Raw genomic sequence first — 20,672 nt, 5'->3', positions numbered from 1 at the left:
CTGTGCACACTCACTTGCAGCCTCTCTCTCCCAAGGTGCACAAATATCAACTGGATTAAAAAAGAATAAAATAGGGTACCTAGGTGGCTCAGTCATTTAGGCATCCAACTCTTGATTTTGGCTTGTGTCATGATCTCAGGGTGGTGAGATCGAGCCCTGCGTTGGGCTCACACTGGGCGTGGAGCCTGCTTAAGATTTCCTCTCTGCCTTCCTTTGCCCCTCCCTGCCTCTCCCTCTCTTAAAAAAAGGGGGGGGGAGGGGGCACCTGGGTGGCTCAGTTCGTTAAGTATCTGCCTGCGGCTCAGGTCATGATCCCAGGGTCCTGAGATTGAGCCCCATGTTGGGCTCCCTGCTCAGCAGGGAGTCTGCTTCTCCCTCTCCCTCTGCCAGCTGCTCCCTCTTCTTGTGCTCTCTGTCAAATAAATAAATAAATAAAATCTTAAAAAAAAAAAAGGGAATAAAATGACAGTATGAACCTCATAGCTGACATCTTTGAACCGATAAGGGAGTTGTCCTTTCTCAAGGTTATCCCTATATTATATTTGTGGGTGTAAATCTAAGCTCAAACTATGTTCTTTCAACTCACATTTAAAGCGCCTGGCATAGTGTTTGGGATAAAGCAGGCACACAGTAATATTTATTCCGTGGTGAATAAGTTCCATTTCAGCTAAATAAGGAATTATTGCTTTCATTGCTTTGTGGCTTCAGAGTATCTTTAGGAGGAATAGAGAAAAAAAAAATCCCCTATCAAATGGCTATGGAAGAAATGCTTCTCGAGGCTCTGTGCTGTCAAATCTCCCTACAAAGAATGTCTTTCCAGAGAATCAGTATGGTGATGACACACAAGACAGGTTCGCTCTTTTGATACTGTTTACCCCGGGAGAAGTTGGGAATGTTTCATTTATCTTGTTCATCTTCAGTGAAGTCAAGATGATTATGATCAGATCTGTAGACATTGTGCCATTGGTAACAGCCTACGACCTACTCCTGTGTTGAACATGGCACCATCTGCACTATGTTCAAATGGTGTGATTGGATTGGACCCTGGTGTGAGTCAGTTCCTTCTCATGAGAACTTCGTAGAAAAGCAGTTTTCAGCAATAACAACTATAATCGTCCTTCAAACTATGACTTTCAACCACGTTTTTTGAGTGGCTTGTAAGATGACCCTTGGCGCCTCTCTTACTGAGTATTGATGATGTGTCAACTGGAATGAGGTTGCATCTCATATCACAGACACTTAGCAGGCATTTTACATACACTGTAGTATCTGAGGCATCTTGGTTGGATTCTCAAACAGAACGCAGGTCTTGACCTTCAATGTCAAGTGAATAATTACAACCAATTAAAGTTGGTCTCAATTGTGAGCAACACATTCTCTCAAGGATATCCTTTTGCAAGCAGGGCTTTGGTGTCACCTCTACAGATTGAGAACTGGCTGACGCATCTGAACTAATAGCCATGTCAGAACATATAGATTGACCTCATTCTTCTTACATCCACTTAAAAAGTATGCCATATTTAATTTATTCAATCTCTTCTGCCACCACCACCATTTTTTTTTCTTGGTCTATTTTTCTGATTTGTTTGCCTCAAGGAATGAAACTCTATTTTGTATGAATCCCAGGGAGATGTCTGACTGCCATTAAAATTTTCATTAGGCCTCAAAGCTGCGGGGAATTTGATCAGATGTCGGGGTGGAAGCCATATCCACCAGCTTGCCAGGAGCACCCAAGACTCCTTGATGTTCCCGGCTTACTGAGAACATTCCTTTCTTGTCACTAGAAGTTGTTGTTTGGGGTAAAGAAGAAGAAGGTGTTTGGGGTTTGTTTGTTTGTTTGTTTTTTTGGTTGTTGTTATTGTTGTTGTTTATCAGATAGTTTCTTATTAATTCAGAGTCCCCTCTATACAAATCTCATCTTGAATTACTTCAGCAAACAAATCGGGGAGTGCAAAAAGAACAGAACACTAATGTTGAGCTACAGCGCCCCCTGGCTTTCCCGATATCGACTTACATACCTCTGAGGTAAAAGTCATCTACTATATAGCTAAAGCTGTGTGGTTATCCCCACCCTTATATTCCTTAGACAAATGTCATAAATATGATAGGGCCATGCCATGCACAAAATATCATAAATTGCTCATAAAATAGCTATAAATAATCACAGGATATTTATAAGAGTGAATGACAAAAGCAAAAAAGTAACTAAATATCGGCTTTCCCTTTCTCTGATGGAGGAGCCTATATTTCCTTGATGCAGATCCCCAAATAGTAATAATAGTAAGCCTTGCAGCATTTGTTACTAATAGAGCTTGTGGAGGAAGTTAATCATAATCTTTCCAATGTTTAATTAAAACATTAAAAACAATAATATGAAAAAACCCCACAATAATATGTTCACACACAAGCCAAAGAAGAATTTCATAATCAAATGAAGTAGCAGGGGCACCTGGGCAGCTCAGTCGGTTCAACACTGGACTCTTGGTTTAGGCTCAGGTCATGCCCTCAGGGTCCTGGGTTCGAGCCCTGCCTCAGGCTCCGAGCTGTCTTGGAGTCTGCTTGAGAAATTCTCTCTCTCCCTCTCCTTCCCTCTCTCCTCCCCTTACTAGGACTCTGTCTCTGTCTTTCCCTCCCTCTCTCTCTCTCAAATCAAATGAAGAACCAACTACACAAAAGAATGTGTGACTTTAAGCTCACAAATCATGAGTGAAAGACTGGCTGTGAATGGAAACTGTGAGTGCCATTCTCCCGTAGCGTCTATTATAGAATATATTGATATGATACAGTTCAAAGTGGTTTTGTAGGGGTGTCTGGGTGGCTCAGTTGGTTAAGCCTCTGAGTCTTGATCTCATCTCAGATCTTGATCTCAGGTCTTGAGCTCAGAGCCATTAGTTCAAGCCCCACATTGGGGTCTGTGCTGGGTGAACCTACTTTTAACAAACAAACAAAAACAAAGTGGTTTTATAAACCTTTTTTTTCATGGATGTGTGGAAAAGCATTTAACAAGACCTTCACAAAGTTACGACATATTTTACCATGACATCAGACTCCACTTATGGCTATGATTTTATAGAGATTGTCATTGTTTATATCCGTCAACAGATCATTGAAGCTATACTGTAAAGAATACAGAAGGAAAACAAGATAACAAAACAAAAGTCAATTTCCAGGACTACAGTATGTAAACAAGACAAAGGCAGGAAAATGGCGTCAGTTACTTGAACCACAGAGACGTTCCACCTCGTGAACGGTGACATTCTTGTGTGGAGAAATCCATTGCTCCCATGTTGACTACACCTAGTAGAAACTCCTGCAGATTTCTTAAATTGTTATTATTTCTGGAAACCAAAACCAGTTGGGCATTTAAGAACAGAGGTGCTTTACCAAAAGTCTTTTTCCAAACCCTCAAAATGTGTCACCTAATATTTAATAAAATGATCTGGCACTGAAACGGAGAGGAAAAGGAAGAGGCTAGTGAGGGAAAAGCTTCATATGGGTTCAGATGATTCCATCTTCAAAAATAGACTAAATGAATATCCACAGAATTGAAACTGCTGGAGATGTAGAAGATTTGAGGAAAATCCAAATATGAAGGCTATAGTATCTTTTTCGAAAATTCAACACTGGAACTAGATTCCAAAAATGTACACTTTTTGGCTCTAACAATATTCTCATTACAGATGTTACAAAATTTATCAGCCTCTGAAGGTCAGCTGGTTGTCTTTGAATGCAGAGTAAAAGGAGCTCCATCTCCTAAAGTTGAGTGGTATAGAGAAGGGACCTTGATAGAAGATTCTCCAGATTTTAGAATTTTACAGAAAAGTAAGTGAATACTTTAAAATTATTTTTCTGATAATTAATTTTTATAAATATATTGTATTCATTTATTTCTATAACTTTTAACAACTAATTAAAAATATAATTAAAAGAATAAAAGAAAAATTACTTGCAATCATAATCCTCCAAACTAAATCCTATTAATACCGTGTTGTCTATTCTCCAAAAATTTCTCCATGCATATGTTTTTCAAAAATAAAAATAAATCATAAGCTTTTTTGTAAATTGATTTTTTCACTCAACGTATCGTGAACATCTTTTCACGTTAATAAATATACTTTAAAAACAAATCAATATAATCAATTTTATATTTATTTAATCTCCTGTTGAACATTTAGATTGTTCACAAATTCTTTTGTAAACTGCTTCAATGCATATAAAAGAAAAATCATTTGTGAATATCTATAGAATAAAGAGTATTGGGGGTGCCTGGCTGGCTTAGTCAGTAGCGTATGTGACTCTTGATCTCGGGGTTGTGGGTTGAAGCCCCACATTGAGTGTAGAGATTATTTAAAAATAAAATCTTAAATTAAAAAAAAGAATAAAAAGTACTAGAATTGCTACTATAAATTCACCCAGTTTTAGGCTTTCAATATATATTGCCAAAATGCCATTCCAAAAGGTTGAACTAAGTTGAGGATAATCACGTAATTGATTATCCAATCTGGGACACTTTGGGAATGAAAGAGACTGCTATTAATAATTACACAGAGGGGCACCTGGGTGGCTCAGTCATTAAGCATCTGCCTTCGGCCCAGGGCCTGATCCCAGGGTGCTGGGATCCAGCCCCGCATCGGGCTCCCTGCTCTGCTGGGAGCCTGCTTCTTCCTCTCCCACTCCCCTGCTTGTGTTCCCTCTCTCGCTGGCTGTCTCTCTCTCTGTGTCAAATAAATAAATAAATAAATAAATAAATAAATAAATAACCTTTAAAAAAAATAACAATAATTACACAGAGATCCCAGGAATAAAACAGGTCTATCCCAAATGAACCGGGACCGTGTTGTCCTAGCTATATTCTACTACAACCAACAATATATGGGAATGCCGTTTGTCTCATACCTTCGCTAATAATGGGTATTAAACATTTTTCAAATTTTCACTAATTTTATAGGTCCAAAATGGGAACATCTGTTTTAATCTGTACTTTACTAAGTAAATGTAGGGTGAAACTTTTTTTCATGTTTATTGAGTCTTTGTATTTCTTTATTATTAAATTACTTGTTCATATCCTTTGCTCATTTACATATTGAAGTTTTGTTCTTTTTTACTATAAGAATTATTTATACATTCAAGTGGTCAATTCTTCTTTTTCTTATCATGTACTGCCTTCACCTTGACCCATTTCGGTCGTTGGAATTTATTTGCTTTTTTGTTAATTTGTCTCTGCTTATCACTGATATGAGTCAAACTGCTATCAGGTTTTAACAACAGTAGCAGCAACAATAATATAATCTGAATACTATTTAAACTTGAGAAAAAAAACATTAATAGTTCTATCGGTGTTGAAGGTTGTAACTAAGTTCCATAACTCTTACTGAATGCCTGCGATTGAACACCTGTATTCTATATTCAGTACCACGCAGGCACTTTCATGAATGTCAAAGAATTTTAAGATAAAGAACCTGTTCTCTTGTTATCTATCCTGAGGCTGTTATCTCTCCGGAGGCTCTCTGGCTAGGAAATGTTTTCCTAGCCAGAGAGTTCTTCCTCCATCTTGTATATGCAAATATCCTTTGGAGACAGGATACTTTATCAGGCAGGTACAGTGTAGTGTGAATAAATTAATCAGATCTAGAAACCTTATAGCAGGAGGTATAGTCTACTTTTCTTTAGGATGTGAGAACCCTAGCCAAGAATGAGCTGTCAGTGTTCACAGACTTTGTTTCAGGTAAAACTGAATGGGTACCAGTAAAATGGGTACCTGAAACCCTAACTCAGTCACGTTTCCTCACCTAAGGCTTTATGTGTCCCAAGTGGAATCCAGGTGTGTCCCAAGATATGGCGACATCTGGTTAGCAGCTCTCTTGCTGCCCTTCTGTGACAACTGTCCTGTCCCTGTAGAGGTCATTGGTGCTTTACTTCCACACTTACAGGTTAACCTCATCAAATCACTCATGAATATACAAGAGACTGAAATTCTATAGGAAGTTTCTGATGAAAATATAGCCTCTCGGTAAAAGAAATGCTTAGAATCTTTTAATTTTTTTTTTCTTTTAGAACCTCGATCCATGGCAGAACCAGGTAAGTATCATTTTAACTTTAATTTGTTAGCATGTCAGCATGTTAGCTTCAGTGATTTTACAGATAAATAAATATATATACATAAATCAGTGGTTTTATGTATATTATATAAATAATAAAACATTGATGTTACACTGGTGTCAAGAAAAAAATGAAAAATAAGGTTTTAGAAACAGGATTTCAACCCACTCTATCTATTGTAAGAGAAGGAAAGAAGGAGAGCACATGCAAATTTGGAATTTATATCGGATACTGAATATGAATGTAGTTAGTTCCTGGTTTTTAACAGATGTTTCTTAGGAATATTTTCCCTCTTTCTTTTGGCCCCCCAAACTGGATAGAGCAATTTCCATGATGCTAGATCAATTCCAATTCCACAGCTTATATGTCTCAAAACTTATCCACCAGATCTTGAAATTTGCAGAGTCAATAAAACGTCCATGGTGTTATTAGATTTGGTTGGGAAGATATCAAGATGACATGGGAGTGATGGTAAAGGTGAAGCTCTTACCTCTAGAAAATGCAAGTTACTCACAAACCACAGTGTAAACATCTGTTAGTCTTCTCTGTGATCACCCTAGAAAATTCTATTGTATTTATACCCCTGGGTAAGAATGATGGTTTGGGATTTCATTATTATAATTCTCTCTTCTGAAAACTGAATGGAAAGGCATTCCAGAAGTAGACATGGAAGATCCATATGGCACAGCCTTACCACCCTAGGGCTTTGGGGATACATAAGTAAAGACCAGAGCAGCCTTACCCTTGCATTGCTTGTAGTGCAGTGGTACTTTTCCCCCTTGAAAATATCTCAGGTTCTGACACTTTTGTCCAGAGCAGGCTTTTCCACTAGGCAATTTCATACACAAAATCATTTCAGAGTCACCCAAAAGGGGTCCCTTCCCAAAACAATTGCTGCTTTTCCCGGCTCCGTGATCTAAAATTTCATAGCCAGAGAATACCCTTTAGAGGCAGAATACTTTATTTTATCAGGTAGGTACAGTGTAGTGTGAATAAATTGATCAGATCATTTTCTGAAAGTGGTTGTTGAAGGCTGAGAGTAGAAATGTTTGGGAAGGGGAACAGGGAGAAAGAAGCATAGTCCAAGGGCTTGGAAAAAGTACAGAGAGGCACCAAAACCAAACTTTGCCTTTCCGTCATTTAGGATTCTTGGCAGCAAGTGAAGAAGACCTAACTAAAAGTGGTGTAAGCATTAAGAAAAATGCATTTTCTCACATAGCAAGATGCCCTGAGAAATGTCGTGATATTGGGTGATTTCGCATCTTCAAGATCATTGGGGGCCAACCCTTCTTCCCAGTTCCCATTTCACCGTCTTCAGGCTTAGTCTTGTTTTACTCATCTCCCCAGACGGCTGCCACAGTTCTGAGTATTGCATGCAGACAACACTGCAGAGGCAAAATTAGGGAACAAAACTTTCTTTTGTTTTCTTTGAAGAGCAAGGAAAACTTTCTCATAAACTCCCCAAGAGACTTTCCCTCCTATTTCATTGACTGGAATTGTGTGGCACATGCCATGACTTAGCAAGAATAGAGCTTAGTATGACCAGTCATGGTTCACCACCTGAGACTGGGAGAGGCCAAGTTGCCTTGAAGCACATGACCGCTCCAAGGAGGGTGGACAAAGCCAGAATTCTGTTAGGAAGGAGGAAGGAGGATGACGAGCTATGGAACAGGTACTCAATGCTGTCTGCCGTGGCCTCCTGTCCAGTTTTCCTAGAGGCCGGCCAGCGAATTCAATTCAGTTATCATGAAACAGTGAGATGCCAAGTCCCTCCTAACACAACTATGCTTTTGTTAATTTTGTTTTTAGTGTCAGGTCCACTGAGTGATAATTGACTGTTTATGCTACTGTCCTATACTTCTCTTCACGTCGAAGAACATCTAACTATAATAACTTTAGGTTACAATCATGTGGTTCAATCTGGAAATCATTTTGGTAGTTATTCAAAGGGGGTTCATGCTGTGTACTGAAGTAATCCGTAAGAATTACCGTAGCATTGCAAAGGAAAAGATGCATTTCACTCTTCTTTCACCTGGAATTTCAAATTACTCTATCAGCTAATTACTACAAGCTCAGCAAAATATTTCTTGCCCAGTTTTAAATGGTGGCCTTCATTTAAAATTACCTCAGTGCAAAAGTTCCCCACAGACATAATGGGAGACCTAGATTTTAAAATGTTTTATTAATCCTTTTATGTCACACAAAATCTCTTTTTGCTTTAACTCCTAACTTGTTTTTGTGATTTGTAAGTTTACTGTTTCTCGGTTCTATTTTTGTCATCTGGACTGATAACATAAAAACAGAAAATAGTCTGGGAATTCACAGTATATTAAGATATTATATTATCATAAGACCCTCTTGCCAGTGGTCTATGTAGGGTTTTTTGTTCTACATCCTTTGATTCATTAAGCCTGTTCATCAGTAAATCCTATCAAATAATTGTTTGGACTAATTATTTTCAAACAATTAGTAGAATCAACTTCTTAGATTGACTTTTGTAGAATCATCATCTGATATCAGTAAATTTTGTAATTCCATTTCCACAATTAAGTCTATAACTGTTTTGTTTTACTGCTGTTTAGAGGAGATTTGTACTTTGGTCATTGCTGAGGTGTTTGCAGAAGACTCTGGATGCTTCACGTGTACCGCAAGCAACAAATACGGCACAGTGTCAAGCATTGCACAGCTCGATGTAAGAGGTAAGGGCTCCTGAAAGTCAGAACAGTCTAGAATATGGAACAATATTCAATTTTCAATTTTTTATTGCATTTATGACCACCACCACCAACTATTATCCTGCTGTTATCTCTTATATTCCCTAAGAAAACATCTCCTTGGTCTTTCATAAACTTCTAGTATTCTTTCTAAAACAGTACTTAGATTTTTAGTTTAGTTTTTGTTTCGTTTTGGTTTTTTTTCTGTATCCTCACCATTCTTTAATGCCCCAGATTATGGTCACTGTTTTTGACAAGCATTCTCCCATTAACGTACTCATCTGGTTTGGATACATGCCCCCGCTCACAGTTACAATCCTATCTCAGTTTTATTGAGTAAGGCTAACAGCTCAGGTCCTATTATTGTTCTTGTAGGAAATGAAGACCTCAGAAATAATGGGTCTCTTCACTCAGCCAATTCCACCACCAACCTGGCTGTTATTGAGCAACAGGCATCCCCACCCAACCCAGAGCCCCCTTCTGTGGAACAACCCCCTAAACCCAAACTCGAAGGCGTTCTGGTGAACCACAATGAGCCCCGGTCCAGCTCAAGGATTGGGCTGCGTGTGCACTTCAACCTGCCTGAGGATGACAAAGGAAGTGAAGCATCTTCTGAGACTGGCGTGGTGACCACCAACCAGACCAGGCCTGATTCTTTCCCGGAGAGATTCAATGGACAGGCAGCAAAAATCCCTGAGCCTTCTTCGCCCATCAAAGAACCCCCTCCAGTTCTGGCCAAACCCAAACTGTAAGTAAAAATTAGAATGGATGACCAAGGGTGCCTGTGAGCTTCTCTGAATCTGCCCTTAAAAATAATGGGGCTGAATGGGACACCTGGGTGGCTCAGTTGGTTAAGCGTCCAGGTCTTGATCTCAGAGTCATGAATTCAAGCCCTGCAATGAGCTCCATGCTGGGCGGGCAGGCTACTTTAAAAAAAAAAAAATGGGGCTGAAAAAGGGAATTACAGAATGATAAGATACAATTTAAATGCTTGGCAAACCATAAATCCTTCCATCAACGTTATTGTACTGTCACTACTATCCTTACTGTTAAATATTCTACCTCTGAAAAATGTTATACCTAATGTGACCCCTAAACTAGCTGATAAAGATGTTTGTCTAACATTAGAGTCTGCGGCTGAAGCACTTCTACACTATTCTTATAAAACCCCTTCTTGCATCTAATAATCCTTAGAGTCTGTAATTTCATCCTCATGTTTCCCATTTCTGCTTCAACTAAAGCTTTTGTAGTCATTATGGAAGAGATATTTAGTACGTTTTCAACTGTTCCTTGCTATGGCTAGATATTCTATACGTAACCACAGTAGGTTTCGTATAAAAGAATGGGGATGAAAGAATGAGGAGTCAGAATTTTCAGACTCACCTTGGGGCCTGATGTGGTGTCACCCTACCCTCTAGACAGCCTCTGTCAGAGCCATTTTGCAATGTTTAATGTTCATCCATCATAAAGCAAACACAGACCATGATACTACTACGATGTTCTGTTTGAGCCACACGTCAAAATTATAAAAATTATATTTATAATTACAGAAACCTTTAGAGGTCAACGTTAAAATCTATAGTAACAGTGCTCCCGTCATGTGCTTCTCAGTGCAGAACACAAGATGTTCATTGGAAGCAGGACATGTCGTTTAGTTTTATATTCTTCTCACGATCACATAAGGCAAAATCCTGGGGCATAAAATTAAATGTTATGAAACATGCTTCTTGGAAAACCATGTCCAAAAATGTCTCTGTCCCCTAAAAGTTCTGCTGGTCACAGGAAATAGGAATTCACTAAAGTAAAAAAGAGGGAAGGCATTACTATAAGGAAATAGGCAGAAATGGGAACCCAAAGGCAGCCAGGTCTTGCCTGGATACCCCAAGGCTCTGTCCACCACTCTCTCTCTGTCTGGAACACCTCCTTGTTTCTTCTTTGCATATCCTCTTCACTCTTTCCTCTTTGAAGACTCATCACCTCACATCTGGCCCATGATGACATGTCCCATTCTACGACTTGTGTCATGTTCCACTGCTAATTAAATCGTTCATAGCAGCTGAATTCCAAATATCAGCTAGATATGCTATACGTAACCACAGTAGGTTTCGTATAAAATAATGGGGATGAAAGAATGAGGAGTCAGAATTTTCAGACTCACCTTGGGGCCTGATGTGGTGTCACCCTACCCTCTAGACAGCCCTGTCCAGCCTGGTCAGGTGCAGAGGATTTATGTTTGGAGGAAAGAACAGTCAAATGGATCAAATCGGAACTATGAAGGACAGTGGAGTAGGGGGTGGGAGAATTTCTCAGAAAAGGGAGTTTTGGGAACAGATAATCAAAAACAATTTCTTTGGGAACTGCCTTCTTTATAGAGTCTCCTCTTACCCAGGGACTGTTCAGGGGCTACTAGGTACATCAGTTAGGATTCGGTTTAGCTTCATGTTGCAGAAAACCCAAACAAATGGTGGGCTAAACACATGAGGGTTTTTCTCTTGAAGGAATTAGATGGCCAGTCTGGGGCTGTTAGAGTGGCTCCATAGTCATTGACAACCCAGGCTCCTGTCTTTCTGCTCTGCCACCTTCACCACTGGCTTCTTCTCCAGGTCCCCTCATGGTCCAGGATGGCTGATGGTGATCTAGTCACCACGTCTGATTTCAAGCTGCAGGACAGGCAACTGGGTGGAAGGCCCGATGTCAGACTCTTTTTAAAGAGCCTTCTTAGGTCTTACCCAAAATCTTGTGCTTGTATCTCATCAGCCGGAACTTAGTCACACGGTACAGTAGCTGCAAAGGAGACTAGGAAGAGTAGTCTTTGGCTGCATATGTTGCCTCCATGAGTAAAATCAAGTTCTTTAACAAAGGGAAGAAGTAAGTAATCGACCAGCAGTATCTGCCACATCAGACTTTCAATTAATATAATAATTCTTGCTATTAAATTAGGTAGTGACGTCCTCTACAAATCCAGTCCTCAGCACTATATAATTCTTTAATCGTTTTTGCCTTCCTTAAGTTTTCTGTTAAGTGTGTGTATATAAGTTCGTATTGGTAGAGGTGTGAATATATACGTACGTGTGCACGCACTCACGCGTGCGTACAGATATGCACCCAATCCTTTGTGAACCCATATGTCTACAGCCTTTTCTTACTGGTTTTGACCTCATTGGTTTTAATCTTTTAGGTTTTGCATTAGAATATATTGACTCTCTGAGTAACCTTGAGGATATAATTTTCTGCTTGCTCCTTCAGTTTGCCACTCATACAGAAAATAGACATAATTCTTACAGATCCTAAAACTGCAACGGAAAGAGAAACTGTCATTGTTAAACATTGTATCATCAAAGCCTAGATAATTCAGACTTTGAGATTTTCAACTTGAATTCAGCCTGTCTAGAGCAGTGATTCTTCATCCTGGCTACACTCTCGAATAAAATGTAGAACTTTTAAAAAAATATTTATGCCTTCCATCCCCACTGAATCAGAATCCTTCCACAGATTATTTTAATATTCAGCCAATTTGGAAACTACTGGTCTAAAGTTGAAAAGTCTGGGCTACAACCCTTTATCATTCCACCCCAGCCCATACACACACCCCTCCACACCCAGGAAAACACAATAATTAACATTTAAAGTGAGGAAAATGTCAGACAAAAATCAGCATGTACTGGGAAAGCCTCTGTTTTGGGGACAAGTGTTTCTTTACAGCAGTGGTTCTCACTCCCACATGCATGCAAAAACCACCTAGAGCCTTGCTAGTCACACTGAGGGCACCACCTGGGAGCTTGATAGAAATGCAGATTCTCAGGTCCCATTGCAGACTTGAATGGGAAACTGGGGGTGGGGGCAGGGAGGGCAAAATCTGGGTTTCAACCAAGCCCTCCAGAGGCTTCTGAGGCTCATTAAAGTTTAAGAACCACTGACCTACTTTTAAAAAGATAATAATAACTAGGCCTGGATCTTTTCCCAGGTCGCTTGACTCTCTGGGCAATGGTGCCTGAATTATCGAGATTTGTTTGTCTTTTACGCTCTGCGGGTGATTCTAATGCGCAGCCAGCATGGTAGCCACCGCTAAAGCCACAGCTAAAAGCCAGTTGCAGAGACATATTTGCTCAGAACTAGTTATCCGAATCAGTGATGTGCTGGCAGATGTTTTAACCATGGATAGAGACAGGGAAGCCCTGATTTGTAGCATTTGCCAATTTTCTCCCACCGTGTTCTATTTCAAGCTACTAAAGAAAGGTGGTTAAACTGGGAATTGGAATGAGATGTGCACAATCTGCTCTGCAGAGCAATCGAGAGCTTTCTCCAGCACACACTGTCCCAAATTTTTGTTGCCAAAACTGCTTTCAAAAGTACTTGATACACCATCCCATGTTTGTTTTGTTGTTTTTGTCACTAAGCCTTTTTATCTCAACAGTTCAAAATCCCTAAGAAATTCCTTTGTACCCCAGAAACCACAAGAAGCATCCTTATTATTCTGAAACTCTTAATTTTCATTCTTACAAATCTTGAAATTGATATTTGTCGTTCAAAAACTAAGAAATAAAATAGCCACCATTTATTGATTACTTATATGTTTTAGGTGATTTGATCAACTCTCACGACAATGTGGAGATATTACTTATTCCTGTTTTATGTATGAGGCAATCAGGGTCTGAAAAAGTCTAGAAACTACAGAAAGCCACGCAGACAATAAGGGGCAGAGCTGGGATTAGGACCTAATCTGTCTGTCTGTCTGCAGAAACCATATTCTTGAGCACCGTGCTTAAATTACATGTTGTGGCAAAGGAGAAGATATATTCAGGTAACCCACCTGAGCGAGCTGATAAATCTGCCTGGGTAAAAGAAAGCTGGATGTCAGCTTGAAAGCTGATAAAAGAAAGCTTGGGTAGGGGCGCCTGGGTGGCACCGCGGTTAAGCGTCTGCCTTCGGCTCAGGGCATGATCCCGGCGTTATGGGATCGAGCCCCACATCAGCCTCTTCCGCTATGAGCCTGCTTCTTCCTCTCCCACTCCCCTGCTGTGTTCCCTCTCTCGCTGGCTCTCTCTCTCTCTCTCTCTCTGTCAAATAAATAAATAAAAAATTTTAAAAAAAAAAAAAAAAAAAGAAAGCTTGGGTAAAAACCTGACTTCAGAAATCCTCATGGCAGCAGAAAAGAGCACCTGAGCTCATAGCCATCTATGACAGGCTGTTACTTTGAATTAGAGATGTTACTTGGGATTTTAGAACTAGTAGCCTTTGTAATTAATTTTTGCTTCCTTTAATCTTTCATTGCACTTTGCACCTTCGTTATCAAAGCAGTAGGTAAGTTCCATATGTTCTCTGTAAATAACTAGTAGTTATTTGTGTTGCATGTATAGTCAGATTTTGAGCGCTGAATAGCTTGTACCAGCTCGGGCATATTTATAACTCCTAAAATGCCTAGCAAAGTAAACACAGAAGATTCAATAAAAGGTCGTCGAATAATGGAATTGACACCTGATGTCATGAATACGTGAATCCAAACTGCTGTTTTAAATCCCTTCTGAAACAAGACTAATAAAATGAGAAACCAAAACCAGAAAACAAAACAAGAACCAAAACAACAACCTTGTTCAAATAAAAAGAGACATTATTCTCAAATGAATTCTTCCAGAAACTTAGATAATCCAAACAATTTGACAGTGTATCTCACATATCATTATGTTTAAGGTTTGTGACCCTCTCTAATCCAATATACTGCATTGAATGATAGAGGCTAACATGTCATTGGAAGTGTCACTTAAAGTAAAAAGCTAGTTCTTAGTTTTTATTCAATGGGAACTAAAGGAAAATAAGAATCTATCAATACCAAATGACCTTCTGCCCCTTTTTATCATCCTTATCTTTCTGAGATTACTTACTTGTCATATACTACTTTTTCTATTTCCATAGTCACAAGAAAATATTTCTGCAAAATCATAAGACTAAAATCTATGTAGACTACTCTGTACAGAGATGTCCTAAAAACCATATAGCATTGTCTCAGGCAGAATGTGACCTGACAAATATGAAATCCATTAAAATCTAAAGATTTTTGTATTTTCATGCCGTTGGGAAAGTTAACACTAACAGAAACAATATTAATTGTATATATTTTATATTTTCTAAGGATAATCTAACAAAGATATTTCTGCTTCTCTTGATTGCTGAATCTTTCATTTATGGTGAAATGAAAAGATTTAATTAATCTTTAATTATATTACTTTATTCTCTCATCTTAAACATTTCTAAAAAGGAGAGAAAGAAGAAAATTACTGTACCAAGTGGCTAATGCTTCTGAATTCTTAGTTTAACTCAAAACAAGAATTTTTATTCACGAACAAAGAAGGATTTCGTATTATATAGCCATTTGACAACAGATGGGACTCTGTTTTGTGCAGTTACTTCTCCATATATCGTGTATTAGCAATGTTAATGGAAGGAACGAGAAAGGTCCTAAACTCCCAGAATTAAGAAAAATCAAGGTTCGAACCTCTTGGTTCAACTTTATTACCATTGGTGTTGACTTTCTAATGCTATGAAAATACCGAGCCTTTCATTTTTAATAGATCTCATATTCAGCAAATCACCTTCTATGTTCCAGAAGCAACCTATGTTTCTGAAGAACATAAAATCGTGGTAGATTTGAAACACCACAGTCTTTTGTGTGGATCTTCCCGTAGTAACTCGTTTGAGAGTAAATTCTCCTAAACAGCAAAGTTTAGCAGCCCTGACGACTTTATGCATATAAGCTTTTTAGAGATTTTCATTTTCTATTTTCTTTCTTAAAAAATAAGTAACCAGGGGCACCTGGGTGGCTCAGTCAGTTGAGCATCCGACTCTTGATTTTGGCTGAGGTCAAGATCTTGGGGTCACGGCATTGACCCTGGCATCGGGCTCACTCTGTGCTTAGTGGAGTCTGCTTCTCTCCCTCTCCCTCTGCCCCTTCCCCCGTGCTCACTTGCTCTCGCTCGCTCTCTCTCTCTCACTCTCTCTTTCTCCCAAATAAATAAATAAGTTTTTAAAAAAATAATAATTAACCATTTTGTTAAGATAAATTAAATAGACTGTGGACAAATCATGTAATGCTTCTGTGACTCAGCTTCCTGCAAAAGGAGAAAGTACTCCTAGCTTGATCTTCTCTCTCCTCTTAGGAACAAGAAAAGTCTAAGGCAATGTTTCTAATTATGGTTGCCATACAATCTACCATTCAAACCATGGTATATTTGAGAGTAAAAGAACACTGTTAATAATTATGCCAGGAAAACAGGCATAAACCAAGCCCGTCCAGGATGTATTGGGACATATGGTCACCTTATCTATAATGCTTTGTTGTTGAGAGAGAATGAGAAACGCCAGGACACATCCAGCGCCTTCATTAAGGTTTGCTTTAAAATGAGGCAGAATGAAGAAGACCACGCACTGAGGTACCTACATCAGCGTGCGGCTCACTGCCTCTGTCCCAGAGCTGAGATACAGTCTGCTCCTATCGGAACTTGAGGCATTCCCAACGGAGGACCCTTGTTTCTATGTCTTTTCTCTAATTTAGACACATTCTAAAATGGTGCTGCCGTGTTGCTGGGTCCCAACACGAAGGCTACAGTGTGAAGGAGGCCTTTCGGAGTTGTGTGTTGTGGTAGCTTTGCCCCTTCTCGCTGACGATAAAACAGACTCAGGAAGGAGACGCAGCTCACAGGGAATTGATCAGCTCACTTCTGGCAACTCCGGTTGTGCGTTCTGAATCAGCGTAACATTGTAAACAGCCTGTCTTTGGGTTCTCCGATGCGCGAGGCCGACAGTGACAGATTTCCCTTCTCTCTCCCTCTCTGTGTGCAGTGATTCCAGTCAGCTGCAGCAGCTTCACAACCAAGTCTTACTGGAACAACAGCAGCTGCAAAACCCATCTCCTTCCTCTCCTGAGGAGTTTCCTTTCAACATGAGTGCTTTGAACGCCACTGCTTCCCCGGCGGTGACAATGTCCAGCAAGCAGGTGAAGGCCCCTTCATCGCAGACGTTCAGCTTGGCCCGGCCAAAGCACTTCTTCCCCTCTCCAAATACCACCGCAGCAACCGTGTCCCCCTCCAGCTCTCCAGTGTTCACCCCGAGCAGCACTCCTCAAACCATTCAGAGGACCGTCAGCAAAGAGAGCCTCTTAGTTTCTCTCCCCTCTGTGCAGACCAAATCCCTAGGAGCAGTTTCCATCCCCAACGAGCCACCCCCTCCAGCTCCCGCAGAGCCAGGGCCACCGCCACTCACATTTGCCATCTCCAGTGGAAACCAGTTTCAGCCCCGCTGTGTTTCCCCAGCTCCTGTCTCTCCCACCAGCCGGATTCAAAACCCAGTGGCTTTCCTCAGCTCCGTTCTGCCTTCTCTCCCTGCCATCCCACCCACCAACGCCATGGGGCTGCCCAGAAGTGCACCATCCGTGTAAGTGTCGTTAAGATTTCTGGAGTAAACGGTGTCACTTAAGAAAGGACATATGTGTGGGACAGTTTGGTCCGGGACAGGACTCTCATTTAGTGGATTCCTAGATAATCCTATCTCTTAAGCACTAAACAGATATTGAACGCCTTACAGCAAAGAGCATGATTACTTTAAGTAATTATTGATAATTTAAATATTGAAAACACCTCTACAAACACAGATTCTCTGTGAAGTGTTCAACTTTTGTACATAATATGTCCTCCCTAAGTGCCCGATGACTCCTGGTGTCTGACTGCCATTTCAGCCACTCTGATTTCTAGGCTTTCGGACAAGGGTTTCTGGCAAGGGTTTCTCATGGGTGTGTCAGGTGCGAATTTATTTTACAGGCCATCCCAGGGACTAAGGAAGAAAAACACAAAGTCTCCCCAACCGGTGAATGATGATTTCATTCGTGAAACTAAGAATGCAGTGATTCTAGACTTGGGGAAAAAAATGAATTTCAGTGATGTCAGATCAAACCAGCAGGTAAGATTCTTCTGCTCAAACAGTTTATTGTAATTTCATGATAAGAAATACCATTTCAGGGGTGCCTGGGTGGCTCAGTCGTTGAGCATCTGCCTTCAGCTCAGGTTGTGATCCCAGGATCCTGGGATCGAGCCCCACATCGGGTTCTCTGCTCAGCGAGAAAGCCTGCTTCTCCCTCTCCCACTCCCCCTGCTGGTGTTCCCTCTCTGCTGTGTCTCTCTCTGTCCAATAAATAAATAAAATCTTGGGGGGGGGGGGAGAAAAGAAAAAGAAATACCATTTCACTCAATTTAGTCCTTGGATGGTCAGTTCACCAGACCTCAGTGAGCCTGACCCTGCAGTCTTAGAAGATAGAGCATAGATTAGCCGAGGGTCATATAGGAAACTCATCCACAAGGATCTACAGTTCTTGATTACCCCAGTAGTTAATTCAGTGTAACTGCTTATATGTGTTTGTGTAGAATGGAATATGGTAAAGAAAGAGAGAGACCAGCTAGTCTGTTGGCCATTCCAGCAATCTTCAGCTTGGTGTAGGCAAACACCATCACACCTTTGAAAAATTGCCACATATGAGAGGATCTAGACTTAAAGGAATTCTGGGATGGCACACTGTCCTTTATCTGACTCCTTCAATCTAATGTGCTAGAGGTCTGTTCACCAGTTCCTCTTGATCTTCACATTAGCTTGAATCATGTGAAACAGCCATTAGTCAATATCCTGTGGTTCAACCCATACAAGCCCTTGCTTACTAGTGAGTGTTCACACTGAAAGAGAGAAAGGAAAGTCATAGGTGAGCATCAAATAAAAGAAAAATAGACTGACTCTTTTGTTATTTGAGCCATTTATTTTTGCATTTCATAACGTGTTTTTTTTTAAGTGTAGGTTTACATTTTAATTACCTAATTCTTGGTTTATTTCCCAAGGTGGGAACTGATCAAAAATCTATTTTGAAACATAAGATCAGATTTCAGTCAAAACTACATGCCAAATTGTGGAATTTGTGGCATAAGTGATCCCTGGAAACAAGGCTCCAGATTTCCCTGCCCATATGCTGTTTTCCTTTGTTTCTGTCTTTTATCTCTAGTGGAGCACAGGTATTTTACACCTGTGCGATATGTTGGGCAATTTTTACTAAGTAGATTCTTTTGAAAATGTGCTGTTTAAAATCTTTTTAAAATTGACTTTAAATTGTTGAATTGAAGAAGAACATTGAAGCTTGTTATAATTGAGTACACTTTTCACGTATTATTTCACCAAATTATGTATGTTTCTGGGAGGCAAATTCCAAGGCAACTATTCTTCTCCCTTCCATCTTCTAGATGGAGACATGGGGGCACAGTTGTCAAACTGTCAGTGGCAGAACTAGAACTAGAGCCCTAGTCTCCAGAACACTTCACATTTACCCTGAAAATGTGCAGCCTTTTTCAGTTTTATGACAATTACCTTTAAGGCTCCATAAATGTTGCTCTGTCTGATGCAGATTTGCTTTCCTGTAATACTGTCATCACATTTGTGGCTGTTAATCCTTCTAAGTGTCACTGAAATCAGAGCTGTGTTCGGCCTATGTCTTTTGCAACTCAGAGAGGGAGCAATTAGAACCCTGCAAAAATAATACCAGGTCAGCACACAGGCTGTGTGATGTTACTTTCATAGTTACTCTGTGGTGGATCCATGCTAATCTGCCAGCCAACTCAGGGCAAAGTAGGGTTTTTCTCCTAATTACCTGAAATGTGAGTATATGTGCACATGAACGTCTATGAGTTAAGTGCCATAAACTTGATAGAGCTCATTATTAACTCTGGGGCTAAGAGCAGGGACTAGGAACAGTTTCAAAAAGCATGTCAGTACTCTCCATTTGAATATCTGTGACATGCATCGGTGTTCTTCTGAGATCATTATTCTGAGAATTGCTAAGCCAGTTTAGTTACAGAATTGGTTCTAGATTGAGTTCTATGCCATGGATAAGAAAACCAAGCTGCATAAATGCAATTCAGGATACTAAGGATCTATCTAAGATGGAAAGTTTGCATTAGGTTGGTAGGTGTTGATTCTGATAAACTTTTGAGGAGTAAAGTGATGACCACATTATAATACTGCTCTGCCATTGTTGCCTTGGGAAATGATAGTGAAGATGTCGTGAAGAGCTGTCTAAACTGTACTGTGGCTTGTTGATGAAGTTAGAAGAAGAAAACTTGCTTGGGAAAGTGGGAAAGCAATCATAAGGAAACACGTGTGTATTGACAATCGTCTGTATCTGCAGTCTGGGGACACGGGAATCAAATGATCAGTTTTCTCATTCCCGTATTAGGCTGCCCGTACGAGGGGGAAGCAAATGATATCTTCTGAAGAGTATACATTTGTTTTTGTTTTATTTTGCTTTGAAAACTTTTAGGTCCAAAAGCTGGACTCTCTGGCCCTATTTTATTCCTAGCCAATGAAGAACAGTACCCTCTAAGAACACGTGTGTGGTCTAGCCTTATCCCATTATGCTGAGCAGGAAAATAAAGCAGAGGTCCTTGAACAATGAATATTGACTATAGACGATTTCCTCCCCAGAACTCAAACTCCTAATGTTTTAAAAAATGGTTTTCTTTGACATATCTACCACTTTGTATTTCCCTATTGTAATATTTCAGTGTTTACTTTCTAACTCATTTTATATAACCTTTTAAAATAGCAATTAACATTTACCTGTTGATTCTTAGAACATTGTGTGACACAAAGGTGTCATCCTTTCAGATGTTCATATTTATTAAAATGGTTAACTTTCTAAACTGACAGTTAAGTTTCTTTGAGTTGGGGATAAGCCAAGAGAGGTGCCCAGCTTCTAGATTTTAGGCTGCATTATTTCTTATTTTGAAGGGTATCATTCACCATCAGTGGGATCTTCAGTGGACATCAGTAAAACTTACA

General features: G+C 39.9%; 1 protein-coding gene across 2 annotated transcripts in view; it reads left to right on the top strand.

Moving 5' to 3' along the window:
• Positions 1 to 20,672, top strand: part of MYPN (myopalladin) — a 72,541-nt gene that overhangs the window by 30,581 nt on the left and 21,288 nt on the right. For both annotated transcript variants that reach the window (XM_008695942.1, XM_008695943.1), the window contains exons 6-11: positions 3,681 to 3,822; positions 6,055 to 6,078; positions 8,682 to 8,798; positions 9,189 to 9,561; positions 16,647 to 17,237; positions 17,621 to 17,759. In XM_008695942.1, the coding sequence (XP_008694164.1) occupies positions 3,681 to 3,822; positions 6,055 to 6,078; positions 8,682 to 8,798; positions 9,189 to 9,561; positions 16,647 to 17,237; positions 17,621 to 17,759 (1,386 nt within the window). The remainder of the gene's footprint in view (positions 1 to 3,680; positions 3,823 to 6,054; positions 6,079 to 8,681; positions 8,799 to 9,188; positions 9,562 to 16,646; positions 17,238 to 17,620; positions 17,760 to 20,672) is intronic.

This window comes from Ursus maritimus, unplaced genomic scaffold (genome assembly GCF_017311325.1).
Source record: "Ursus maritimus isolate PB19 unplaced genomic scaffold, ASM1731132v1 scaffold_7, whole genome shotgun sequence".
Lineage (NCBI taxonomy): Eukaryota > Metazoa > Chordata > Mammalia > Carnivora > Ursidae > Ursus > Ursus maritimus.
The sequence above is the reverse complement of the archived record's forward strand: the minus strand, read 5'-3'. Positions and strand labels throughout refer to the sequence as shown.